The 13185-nt window shown below is 41.1% G+C and overlaps 1 protein-coding gene, 1 long non-coding RNA gene and 4 other non-coding genes across 13 annotated transcripts in view; 5 read left to right on the forward strand and 1 right to left on the reverse strand.

The window, feature by feature from the left end:
• Positions 1-4126, forward strand: part of LOC139625564 (uncharacterized) — a 28816-nt gene extending 24690 nt beyond the window's left edge. For all 3 annotated transcript variants that reach the window (XR_011691924.1, XR_011691923.1, XR_011691925.1), the window contains 2 exons: positions 3617-3701; positions 3871-4126. This is a non-coding gene — a long non-coding RNA (uncharacterized lncRNA). The remainder of the gene's footprint in view (positions 1-3616; positions 3702-3870) is intronic.
• On the forward strand, positions 449-520 carry trnaa-ugc (transfer RNA alanine (anticodon UGC)). Its single transcript has one exon. It is a non-coding gene; the product is annotated as a tRNA-Ala (tRNA).
• Positions 2884-2965, forward strand: trnas-uga (transfer RNA serine (anticodon UGA)). The gene has a single exon. It is a non-coding gene; the product is annotated as a tRNA-Ser (tRNA).
• On the reverse strand, positions 3383-8640 carry LOC139625563 (uncharacterized). 6 transcript variants are annotated; one of them, XM_071485669.1, is made up of 8 exons: positions 8227-8631; positions 5443-6574; positions 4948-5192; positions 4532-4822; positions 4158-4419; positions 3980-4040; positions 3789-3863; positions 3383-3683 (listed from the first exon to the last, which is right to left on the reverse strand). In XM_071485669.1, the coding sequence occupies exons 1-2, from the start codon at positions 8300-8302 to the stop codon at positions 5955-5957; spliced, it is 696 nt and encodes a 231-aa protein (XP_071341770.1). In that variant the 5' UTR covers positions 8303-8631; the 3' UTR covers positions 3383-3683; positions 3789-3863; positions 3980-4040; positions 4158-4419; positions 4532-4822; positions 4948-5192; positions 5443-5954. The 6 variants fall into 6 exon arrangements, with proteins under 6 accessions (XP_071341770.1, XP_071341768.1, XP_071341769.1 ...); XM_071485667.1 differs by having other exon boundaries at positions 4511-4822; XM_071485668.1 differs by having other exon boundaries at positions 4497-4822.
• Positions 8641-9518: 878 nt separating this feature from the next.
• trnas-aga (transfer RNA serine (anticodon AGA)) lies at positions 9519-9600 on the forward strand. The gene has a single exon. It is a non-coding gene; the product is annotated as a tRNA-Ser (tRNA).
• A 542-nt stretch (positions 9601-10142) lies between these two features.
• On the forward strand, positions 10143-10214 carry trnag-ucc (transfer RNA glycine (anticodon UCC)). The gene has a single exon. It is a non-coding gene; the product is annotated as a tRNA-Gly (tRNA).
• The last annotated feature ends 2971 nt before the right edge of the window (positions 10215-13185 follow it).

Raw genomic sequence — 13185 nt, forward strand, 5'->3', positions numbered from 1 at the left:
ACTGTTCTAATTGGGTGTCCACAATGGCAGAGCAGGTGCTTTGCATCCTTGAGATTTCCCATCATCTCCCTTGGGTCTTATCACCCATTCATACCAACTATGTCGTGTTAATGTCGTCTCCATGCGGACGTCCGTGGCAGCACAAACTGTACAATGCCTGTTAACGCCGCCCACATTGTTACATCAGACCTCATGGGTCGGACGGCACCCATCTTCAAACCAGGCCTTCCTTTCCAGCTCAACCATACACCTGTAAAGTTTCATGCAAGTCGTACACACGTTGTGGAGCTCCAATGAGCACAGCGTGGCTTGCAATAGACTTATGATGGCTGAAATCTCTGTCAGTAGGCACCACAATGCATACACAAGCACTCGAAGATGAAATTTTAATTTCAGCTGATGCAGCTACTCAGAACCCCTGTCCTAAGACAATACCCAAGGCCCATCAGGGGATGTAGCTCAGTGGTAGAGCGCATGCTTTGCATGTATGAGGCCCCGGGTTCAATCCCCGGCATCTCCAACGTCTTTAGGTTGAAAGTAATAAGGCTCAAAAATCTGTTGGCATCTCCCTGTGCAGATTCATATCATTGGGTAACTGCTGGATGCTTTTGAGCTGCGGAATAGAAACGGGCACAGTTCTGTACGGGAGAACGTTAACATAATACACAAATACTGTTGTGGACTAAATAAGGATGACTTGAGGAGGACAAGTTTCACACAGCTGTCACACAGGCTTTGCAAGTACGAGGCCCCGGGCTCAATCCCCGGCATCTCCAACGTCTTCAGGCGCAGAAATCCGTCAGTCTCTCCCTGTTCAGGTTCTTATCGTGCTGGCGACATTGGATAGTTTTGAGCTGCGGAATGAGCACAGTTCTCTCCCGGAGAATGTAATAAAATACACACTAAATATGGATAACTTGAGGAATACGAGTTTCACACAGAGAAAGTCAAGAAAAAGAGCTTGGACGTTGGCTGATGTGGACTAAAAATCTTACCTCTGTGCTTGACAGCGATATATACCTTGCTATTTTCTGCAAAGTGGGCTTAATGTTTGGTTGCAAGTTCAGCCACATGTAAGATGTCACAAGTACAACCAGCTAAATCAATAATACAGCAGTGACAGAGCTTATGGAATTCAGTTTGTTGATAGCCCCCCTGATGTATCCCAAAGTGACACTCAACTGTCGATTCCTGGCCCTCGCAGATGCATTTTAGTGTCTAACTCTTGGATTTCATTTCTGTAATATCGGGTTGCTTCGGGTTTGATTCCTGGCCATTGCAGTTATATCTAAATCCACTGGAGAATCTCCAACAACTGCAGTGGCTCTAAAGACCCATTCATACCCTCCCATTTGGTTCTCGGGATATGAATGTCATCTCCATGCAGCCAAAAATTTGTGACTGTGCACACTATACACATAGAAAGTGCTTCATCAGAGCCTGTACAGATGAAGCACTTTTTTTTTTTTCTCTCTGGCTTTTGAAGAGAGGTTGTGCGTAGCAAACAGCTAAATGAAGTAGAAGCCATCTTGCAATGGATCACACTTCACTGTAACAGGTGGGTTCAGGCTACCCCTCGACTCTGCATTGTGTGTGGAGAATGAGGAGGTTTGCTGTCTTTAAGTGCCCCAGTTTTTTGTCTCAGGCACATGTCTTGCTAACTGGCAATGCCTCTGTGCTGCCAGTGGCATATATAACAAAAACAATTAAATGAAAATGTGTACCTGGATAGGAACAGAATATACACTGGTCAGTCATACAGTTGGCTTGTTACAGGTGGATCTCACACAGCACACTACAAAAGAGCATTACATTATTTTAGCACACGGGATCCTGGCAATACAGCAAGTGGAAACACATGCTATACAAACTCTGTGAGTCTGTGACACTTTGTCGTTATAATGAGTTGAAGCCTTCCTCAGTTTGGATAAAGATGTATATATATGTATATATAAAGATTGATTAATGAAGTTGGACACGCAAACACTTGTGTATAGTTTTTGAGTGGTTAAGGCAACAGCTCCTCTGGGGTCTCCTGAGCAGGTTTAAATCCTGTCACCTACAAAGCAGTTGACTTCCTTTACAACTTGTGAGAGCTGAGGTGGTTGAGTTGGCAATAAAAAGCTGCTGTTCAGACTGAAAACATGATGTATTACCGTGGATTTTGCTTTTGCTTCTGGTTAAGTCATGAAATACCAACCACAAAGTCTGTTTTGATGAATAGGAGGACAAACCTCATCACTCTTTACTTCATTATCACAGTGGCACTCATTTTATCCTGCATAGTAAAATAAACAGAAGAGTTGCACCATTCATGTTAGAAATTCCTCTACCAGCAATCTACCATCTAAATGAAAAATGAAACAGTGAATAAATGGAGGGAAATTAAGCAACAAAGATGTAACTACTCAAATCTGCTTGACCCTCCACATCTGGATCGAAATCTGTGAATGATTAAGGTAAAACTGTCAAAATGATGATTTTACACTGTCACATTTGGTTTGAATCCTGCTGACAAGGTGAATATATTGTGTGTCTGTGTTGACTCTGAAACCAGCTCCATTTAGGAAACTGTCAGTGTTACCGAATGAACTCTGACCTGCTGTTTCTGTTACACTGTTTGATGTCTTTGATCACAGACAAATGAGCTGCCACCTTTTAATCGGATAACATACTAATTTATTTTAGAAGGTGAATATTTCATGACACTTTCTGATTGTTTCCCAGCAGTAGTTGGTCTTCAGGAGCTGTACTTTCATGTTACCTCTTGCTGAGATGACATTTGTGCTTCCTTTGACTATATTGACCATTTATAATGGTAAATTTTTAGGCTATAAAACTTTGTCAGTGAAGGAACTGACACCTGAAAAAGCTGGTTGTTAAGTTGTTGTGGCCGAGTGGTTAAGGCGATGGACTTGAAATCCATTGGGGTTTCCCCTCACAGGTTCGAATCCTGTCAACAACGATGCATTTAAGTACATTCAGTTCTTCAGTTGTCCATGTGGTTAAACTGAATGTGAGAAAATAAATGTCCATTTATTGAGCAAATCAAAATGGAAACACAAAATCTTCAAATATAATTGTAACTCACAGCCCTTAAAGTACTGTGTCATGAGTTGCCCTGCAGACTTGTACTTCTTAAAGTAAATATAGATTACTATTCATTTGACATTAAACTTCCCTATTGAAGCACTAACACAAATACTGTTTTACTATCCACTGACTTGAGATGTGACACTGAGTCGTAACATTAAGATTTTACACTTTGTTATGATCCTTTAATCTGGATTAACCACTTAATCAAACACACTGTAGTTAAAATGAACAGTGTGTCACTGATTTTCTTCATATGTGCTGAGGATCAACATGAACACAAACTCACTTCCTGTGAAAAACTGTTTATTTAAGAACAAAAATATAAGACAACAGAAATATTCAGTCAGTGTTGGTTGAGGTGTTTTGTAGATTTATTGATTATAATAAAATGATGAAACAATGTCATTGTTATTGTTGAAGGAAAGGAACAAAGACAGTTAAATTCACCCAAAGGGATTTAAAGCGATCTGAGGATGTAAAACATGACAACAAACTGTCTGTGATGCTGCTGCTGCTGCAGATGAGGACACATCTGGAGCTGCTCGTCCTCACTGGAGCCTCAGAGTCGACTCTCCTCTCGTTTCTCTCTAAAACACAAACGGCAGGTAAGGTTAATAACTGTTGATGACTTCAATAAAGATGAAGAGCAGAACAGAAACTCTGATGTTAAAATAAAATAAATGTATATTTACTTTTGTAAATATGAGCATTCACAGTGCGTGCTGTTTCCTTTCTTCTCCCCTTGTCTTGTCTCCTCTCCTCTCTCTCTAAAAGACAAACCACAGATTCAGAGGAAGTGACAGTGACTTCAGCAATGAGGTGAACAGAGGAACGACTGATGAAAACTGAAACTGGTCATATCATGGAATGAATGTGCACTTACCTTTTACACAGAGAGAGTTCACAGTGTGTGGTCCCCCCTCTGTTCTCATCTTCTCTTCTCTCTGTGGAAGTCAAACAACAAACAGGTGGAGATGAAGTTAATGAACAACTTCAGCAACCAGAAGATCATGTGACCACTGTATGAATAATTCTGATAATGACAAATAATAAACAAATACTTTTCTTTGTAAATGACAGGATTCACAGAGCATTGTGTTTCCTCTCGTCTGCTCCTGGTCTGAACTTGTTTCTTCCTCTCTCCAAAAGATAAATGACAAACAGGAGGAGACAACAGTTAATAAACAACTTTATCAACCAGAATAAATATTTCACTGTGAAATTATTATGATAACAACTTAGAATAAATGTATATATCTTTTTAAATGAGAGAGATCTCAGTGCATGATGTCTCCTGCTCATCTCAGCTCCTCTTCTCTTTCTCTAAAAGACACATTTCAGATGATTTCAGTAATGGGTTAAACAGAAGAATTGTTGAGTGTAGAAATTCTGATAATAACATAAATATGTAAACTTTGTTGATGAGATGGTTGACATTGCATGTTGTCTCCTCTGCTCATCTCCTGTTTCCTCTCCTCCTGGTTTGGACTTGTTTTCTCTTGGTCTGGACTTGTTTCCTTCTCTCTCTAAGAAGAAAATGTCAGACAACAGGAGACAATAGTTAATCATTTCGTAATACTTTCAGCACTGATATAAACAAAATAGAAATTGTAATGAAGCCATATAATAAATGTATTATTGCTTATCTTTGTAAATGAGAGGGCTCTCAGTGCTGTCTCCTTCTCCTGCTCTTATCTCAGCTCCTCCATTCTCTTCTTCTCTTTCTCTAAAAGACACATTTCAGATAAGAGAGAATAACAGTTAATAACTTCAGCAGTGGGTTAAAGTATTGATCACTATTATTATATATATATAATTGATACGAATTCTGAACATCAAATGTGTATTTACCTTTTTTAATAAAGTTCAACCCTCTTCTCTTGTCTTTTCTTTTCTCTCGTCTTCTTTTCGTTTCTCTTCTCTTGTCTTTTCTTTTCTCTTCTCATCTTGTCTTCTTTTCTACTCTCGTGTTGTCCTCTTTTATATTCTCTTCTTCTCTTTTCTCTTGTCTTCTCTTATTTTCTCCTCTCATCTTTTCTTTTGTCTTATCTTATTTTCAGTTCTCTTCCCTTCTATTCTTTGGTCTTCTCTTCTCTCTCCCCGAGGACAACAGTGAAAACGTTGTACATAATGTTAAACATACATAATGTTAGAAACACTCGTCACTTCTCTCCGACACAGTCTGTCAATGAAAACTCTACAAGCCTCACAGAGGATTTTTAACAAAGGTAACTAGTGTGTATTTAACAAAACATTGGCTACACACATTTATTTACACAATATATTCATACTGTAGTATGAACACAGTCTATCTGACCTTTAGATTCTGTGTAAATGACGACTCACCAGTCTGTTCCCTCTTGTGATGTTCCCGTGGCTCCACTGTAGTTTCACCATGTCAGACACAGGCCAGCTCCAAGAAAGAAAGAAAGAAAGGTGCAAGAAGCACCAGTGCAAGACGCACTGAAAACGCTGACCTGTGACCACAGCCATGATGAACAATCTATTTACATATATACAAATATACAATGTTCACTCCTCAATATTGTCCACATGGGCCCCGGTGCAAGACGCTACCAGGGGCCTCACTAGCCCGGCCAGACGCTCAGGCTGGCTCTGAGGAGTGAAAACATCCCTGTTGTTAACCTGCCAGACGCAGGACACAGACATGGTCAGTCACATTTTCAAGGCGTCACTTCAGGCCTGTAAGTCCAGAATGGAGCGTTGAACCATGTCAGTGGTGAAGGGACAGAACAAACGCTGCAGCAGGTCAAATGTCCTCGAAGAACCAAAGAGTCTGGAGCCTGCAGGTCCTCCAGGAGCTGCTGGATGTCCTGGTGTGTTCATGGACCATCCCATCACACTCTGAGGCGTTTCTTTGGTGGAGACAGACTCCTGCTGCTGCTTTCTTCCTCAGTGGTCTTCCTCTTCTTCCTCTCTGCACACTGTCTAGACTTCTCAGTAAACTGACAGAGGACTGACATGATAATGTGTCCGTCTTCTCTGTAGTCGCTCACTCTCCAGCGGTTCGACAGCTCGGTGCTGTCAGAGCTGTACACAGAGGAGATGACTCTGGTCACAGTCCTGCCGTCAACCTTTATGTGCCGGACACGGTTTCTGTGGTCGGCCCACAGTCGTCCCACCTCCATCATCTCAGGGATAACTGGAGTCCGTATAGTTGGAGCAGAGCTGGAGGCTTCAGCAGGAACCATCAAACCTGCTGGTTCTTCCACCAGAGGAGGGGGTCTGATGTTCTCTCCTCGGCCCGGCTCCATGTGGACGAAGGGTGTGGCCGTCTGAAGAGAGAGGAAGGATCCTCTGAATGGAATAATGGGGAAGTGCTTCGAGCCTGTGATGAGGTTGTGGTACAGGCTCAGGATGGACTCGCTCATGGACTTGATGCTCTCGCTGCTCAGAGGACGGTTCCTCACGTTGGTTATGATCATCTGAAGGACTCGTCCTGGCCGAGGGAGATCAGCTAAATGAGAAGAAGTTAGGATTGGACTAGTTAAAGCCTGGATTAATAAATCAAAACAGATCCACAGGTCACATCATTTCACTCAGAAGAACATAAACAGCTTTGAATCCAAGTTCTGTTAATAAACATTTTGTAAAGTTCTGTCATTGGATTCTGGCAAATGAATAAAACGTGATTTCAATGTCTTTTAGATGGACTGTCTGTTTTATTTCTATATTTTTATTACATGACATCTGAAATCAGATCAAAACATGAAAATGCTTCAGTCACAGTGAGAACAGTCATGGTTGAGACGTATTAATAATTCATAGTATTGTAATTGAAAACTTAAGGAGCTTAAAGCAAAAATGTATTTTTCCGTCATATTTAAAAGAGCATATGCTGACAGATTTAAGATGATTAATGCTCCATGTTTCATGCAGCCTGTAACCGCAGCTTATGTCAAACTGAGAAATTTATATAAACCATAATATTTACTTTATATCTGTCTCTCACATATGGGCCCAATATGGCAGTAATGAGGGAACCGGGGGACTTCAATGATCAGGGTCATATTTGATCACATTTATTGCATTCACATTCAACACTAACATTCCTACAATATCAATGACACAACTGTCTGTTGAAGCCATGGTTGCATCACCCTGTCTGTTTCTCACATCGATGCTGCCCAGAGACTGTTCCAGAAAATATAGTCCACCTGGTTTTTGACTCATCAGATTTAACCAAACTACAGTCACAGTTCTGCTGCTCTGTTCTAATAAACCTGCATTATAAATATTTCATGTTATAAAAGATGAAGCTCTCATTAAAAATCTTTTTCACACTGACTCACTGTGTGTACCCTCTTTACAATAAATCCCCCACACAAACATCTGGACACATCACCTGCACATCTGTCTCTACATCAACATAAGATCAGTCAAAGCACGTCAATACACACAACCGGAGGTCCACAAAGACTATATTTGATCTCAGTGGTTATAATGTTCTCGGACTCTACACTTCTCAGTCTAACTCTGATAAATCTACCTCTAACTTCAGCCTCTCTGAGGAAACGTAAATCCATCAGTCCTGAGTCCGAACACGAGCCCGCTGTGGTGTGAGCAGCTCTGAGCCTCTGGCCCTGCTGCTGCAACAGCTCCGAGATGCTTCAGCGCAGCATCAGCAGCGGAAACAGGCTGACTCAGTCATCCACAGACACCGAGCCCAGCGTGGCCGCGCTGACGTCACACGGCGGCTCGCTCCAGTACCTGACGTCGTCTCCATGGCGCGTGCAACATGTACAGCTTTGAGCATTTTATGAAAAATGGCCCGGTCGCCATCTTTGTCCTCTACTGTCAATGTTACACTCGACAAACCTGTTCTCCTCCAAAAACGAGTCCAAACTCAGTCACTGCCTGAATATTTCTACTTGTTTCACCTGTCAAGTGTAAAATCAATCATCTGTGTTCATTTCACACCGAAACAACAACTTTAATGCAGGTCTGATGTTTGTTCTGGGGAAAGTTTTCAACCAACCAAATATATAATCACCCGCATAAGCTCATAAATCTTTTTATTTCATTTATTATGAAGCAGTCACATATGGTCCATTTGATACTGATACAGAGCAACGCTGCTTCAGTCGACAGTGGCCGACTGTGTTTTACCATAGCGGTCATCCAGCAGGCGGAGGATGCCGAGAGTCAGCAGGTGCTTCTCACGGAGGAAACCAGAGGAGGCCATGTTCTCCCGCTGCAGCAGCTGCGTCCTCACTGCCACATGTTAGCACTTTATCACAGATGTGTTTCTCACTTTTCACTTTTCAGTAGATCAGGTGAAGAATCTCACTTCTCCAGAGCTCAGCTCCTGTCAATCAGCGTCCAGGTGCAGACTGAAATGAAAACTCGGGGATCTGCTTTTATAGGAGCCGCTTAACACGTCACTAATCATCACCATGACGACCTGTGGCTCCTTCCTAATATCAGCTGAAATCAGAGAAAATACTGTGCGATTTTAATATGATTTAATCATAAGATTATTGTTATTATTATTGTTATATTATTATTATTAGTAGTAGTGGTACTACGCTACTCGTAATAAAAATAAAATGATAGTAATAGTATTTCATTTAAATCAAAGCCTGGTTTTATTATAGCTGAAACGATTCTAGCCTTTAACTGACTAGTAGATCACACATGAGACTAAATAACTATTTTGAAAAAGGATCAATTGTTTCAGTCATTTTTCAAACTTTACTCTGCAGAATATTTGATGCTTTAATCTTCTCAAGTATGTGACATATGTCAGACATGTAAAATGGATAATCATCATCATCATTTCATCTGACAAAAATGAGAGTTTGTGGTGGGCATTTTATCATTATGGCTGTCTTTTTTCTTGTCATTTCATAGACTGCACTTTTTTAAAAATATATTAGATTAAAAAGATTGAATAAAAGATAAGCATCCCCTACTATTATTATTACTTAGGTTTATCCAGATTTGTCCTGGATGGAATAAAATGAATGCAGTGGCACAACAACACCACTAATGTACCGTGAATACCACCATATCACTCACCAAACAGACAACTCTGTGTCATAATCCTGCTGACAGACGGAAGTTCTTTTAATACTGATTTCTTTGGAATTTAGTTTAAAGTAAAGCACAGAGCTCCTCATTTAATTATAGCCTTCTATGTGTCATTCATATCCCTGCCGATGAAGGTTTTTAATTTTAAAAAGTGTGATTTTCTTTCATGTAAAAATTAAATAAAAAATTACTCCTTTCGCCAACAAATCACGAAAATCGCAGTTTGGTCGGAGAACTGATGAAGCCTCTTGGATGAGAGGTGAAACGTCTTCCTAGACAAATAACCAAGTCCAGCTGCTTCCGATTTAAAACTCCTTTCAGATTTTAGGGACCGCAGGAAAAATTGTCACAACATCTGTATGAGAAGGGTTGTCGTGGCCGAGTGGTTAAGGCGATGGACTAGAAATCCATTGGGGTCTCCCCGCGCAGGTTCGAATCCTGCCGACAACGAGTCTGTATGTTTATTTGAAATCCTCCACATGTTGATCCTTTATGAAAGCAGCCAAGTTCATGCTGCTCTGTCGGTTTGGCACTTGCTCCATGAGGGCGGGTATGCCCACAGCGTGGCCGCAGCGCGTTAAACTCTACTGTGATCACATTTCCTGCAAATGACACGTTTTTATCTCGTTTTAAGTCTTTGTTGCTTTTTTTTTTTGCATCAGTGAAATTAAATAAAAATATGATACAATATAATACAAGCAAAGTATCACCAATCTGGTTTCTTCATAATGTTACTGGTACTTGAGCAAAGAAAGACAAGACACGATTCATAAATGCCTCATACTTAACGACGACCTACCGTCCAAATATGCTCATCTTTCTCTCCCGCTGGAAAAACACCTACACCAGAAATAGATCCGCGGGCGACCAAACAGAAGAGTGAAAGTCAGCCAGAAATCTGAGAACTCCTCCTTCTTCTCTGCCCCGCCCTCCTCCTTTCCCATCCAGCTGTTGACTTCCAGAGATCATCGTTCACATCTGGCAGATGTGTAGCGATGGTGGTATAGTGGTGAGCATAGCTGCCTTCCAAGCAGTTGACCCGGGTTCGATTCCCGGCCATCGCAGCTTCTTTTTCTCTGCGGCCGCACACAGAGCAGCTGCTGCTGGTATCATCTCCGCTCAGCAGCGGTGTGACCTGCACAGTGTCAGGTCTGAGTTTGTTAGTGAAACAGGTTCAGTAGCTCCCGAGCTGCGTGAGGTTGTCCTTTTAGACACGGATGAGTCATCATCACTGCCGCAGTAAATTGGTTTCATGTTTTGAAACAATGTCTAAAAGTTTCAGATTTTGTTAAAAATGAGTGAGAGTGAACTAACAAAGATACAGACAAGCAGCTGTGAGTGGTTTCTGTTGGGGAGGTCAGTTATTTCACTTATAGTAATCTTGCGATGACCCACAGTACGTGGTTTTTTAACCACGTGGAAGTCACTGCTTCTGATTCCCTCATATAAGCGTTTCATTTATTATTATTAAATAGTATTGCGATGTACACATGTCACATGTAACAAAATCACACATCTGGATGATCGAGGGAAAAAAGAGGAGAGGAGGAAAGAAGATGTACATCGAGGGAGAAGAGAAAAGAAGAGAAGAGAAGAGAGGAGAGGAGAAGAGAAGAGAAGAGAAGAGAGGAGAAGAGAAGAGAAGAGAAGAGAGAAGAGGAGAAGAGAAGAGAGAAGAGGAGAAGAGAAGAGAGGAGAAGAGAAGAGAGGAGAAGAGAAGAGAAGAGAAGAGAAGAGAGAAGAGGAGAAGAGAAGAGAGAAGAGGAGAAGAGAAGAGAGAAGAGGAGAAGAGAAGAGAGGAGAAGAGAAGAGAGGAGAAGAGAAGAGAAGAGAAGAGAAGAGAGAAGAGGAGAAGAGAAGAGAGAAGAGGAGAAGAGAAGAGAGGAGAAGAGAAGAGAGGAGAAGAGAAGAGAAGAGAAGAGAAGAGAAGAGAAGAGAGAAGAGGAGAAGAGAAGAGAGAAGAGGAGAAGAGAAGAGAGGAGAAGAGAAGAGAAGAGAAGAGAGGAGAGGAGAGGAGAAGAGAGGAGAAGAGAAGAGAGGAGAGGAGAAGAGAAGAGAAGAGAAGAGAGAAGAGGAGAAGAGAAGAGAGGAGAAGAGAAGAGAAGAGAAGAGAGGAGAGGAGAAGAGAAGAGAAGAGAAGAGAAGAGAAGAGAGGAGAAGAGAAGAGAAGAGAAGAGAGGAGAAGAGAAGAGAAGAGAGGAGAAGAGAAGAGAAGAGAAGAGAAGAGGAGAAGAGAAGAGAAGAGAAGAGAGGAGAAGAGAAGAGAAGAGAAGAGAGGAGAAGAGAAGAGAAGAGAGGAGAAGAGAAGAGAAGAGAAGAGAGGAGAAGAGAAGAGAAGAGAAGAGAGGAGAAGAGAGGAGAAGAGAAGAGAAGAGAAGAAAGGAGAAGAGAAGAGAAGAGAAGAGAGGAGAAGAGAAGAGAAGAGAAGAGGAGAAGAGAAGAGAAGAGAAGAGGAGAAGAGAAGAGAAGAGAAGAGAGGAGAAGAGAAGAGAAGAGAAGAGGAGAAGAGAAGAGAAGAGAAGAGAGGAGAAGAGAAGAGAAGAGAAGAAAGGAGAAGAGAAGAGAAGAGAGGAGAAGAGAAGAGAAGAGAAGAGAGGAGAAGAGAAGAGAAGAGAAGAGAGAAGAGGAGAAGAGAAGAGAAGAGAAGAGAAGAGAAGAGAAGAGAAGAGAGGAGAAGAGAAGAGAAGAGAAGAGAAGAGAGGAGAAGAGAAGAGAAGAGAAGAGAAGAGAAGAGAAGAGAAGAGAAGAGAAGAGAAGAGAAGAGAGGAGAAGAGAAGAGAAGAGAGGAGAAGAGAGGAGAAGAGAAGAGAAGAGAAGAGAAGAGAAGAGAAGAGAAGAGAGGAGAAGAGAGGAGAAGAGAAGAGAAGAGAAGAGAAGAGAAGAGAAGAGAAGAGAAGAGAGGAGAAGAGAAGTCTAAATCAGATTTTGACAATGTGCCTTTTTTCCTAACAAACTGAGTAACTGCTCTTCAAACATACAAGGTGCTCTGTTTTCTACGTGAAGCTCACTGTATTACAGTTAAAGTGCCCATGTTCTCCAGCAGATGGAGCGCCTACTGTCACATCTAATCTGTCTGCACTTCATCCAGACTCACAGGCTCGAGCAGCAGATGGGTGAGAAACACCCTACACCACTACAGGCATGATGAATAACCTGCAGTAAGTCTGAGTCAGGATGAGAACTGAGAAAGAACAACCGGTTTCACTACTATCGTGACTACTTCACATTCGGTTTGCTGCAGGACAAGAGGACAGCAGAGCCTGCATGGTCTTTATGACTGGAGACAAACTATGGAGGAGAATGATCTTTGAATCGCCAATAAAGCAAGTCCAAATTCTGGTTTAATAATCTGGTTTAATAAGCAGATAAGCAAAGTCAACTACTTACATTCACAGACAAAAGTAATTGTCCAACAGTAACTGCGTCATTTTTTTCCATTTAGGAATATAATAACACCTGTGTGTAATTCTGTGGTTTGTCAATTTGTTCACTGCATCTCTAACTGACCACTCACATTAGCCACTATGCTTTTCCACTTATACTTTATATTTGAATTAGGATTCTTTGATCTTTCTTAATTACCACACAGATGATTTGACATAATGTTAAAGCCTGAGTTCTCCCTAAGCAAATGAAAACAACTTAGTCATTTGCTCTCATTTCCTCTTATAATGTGTACAGTTCATGTCCATTAATCCAAATGGTGCAAATATAATTTGTTTCCCAATTCAAATTAGTGAGTTATTCCTCAACGATGAATATCTTTGCTTATATAAATATGACAACTGTAGATAAGCTTGGGCTGGTATTCAGGCTCCTCTGTGACAATACTAGTATTGGCCCAAAGGGGGCAGCAAGCTCATTTTCTGTCTACTGTATGTACATGCATGTTGATTATTGTTACCATTACTCCAACCTTTTACCAATGTAGTTATTTCAATTGTTACTCTTGAAGTTTAGCTAATTACTATATATAGTAGAGCTTAATTAATGTTTAATATGTAATATATTGGGTTGATATAGATTACCTTGTTC

This window comes from Trachinotus anak, unplaced genomic scaffold (genome assembly GCF_046630095.1).
Source record: "Trachinotus anak isolate AG129_WGS33_773 ecotype Australia unplaced genomic scaffold, CSIRO_AGI_Tana_v1 ptg000009l, whole genome shotgun sequence".
Classification (NCBI taxonomy): domain Eukaryota; kingdom Metazoa; phylum Chordata; class Actinopteri; order Carangiformes; family Carangidae; genus Trachinotus; species Trachinotus anak.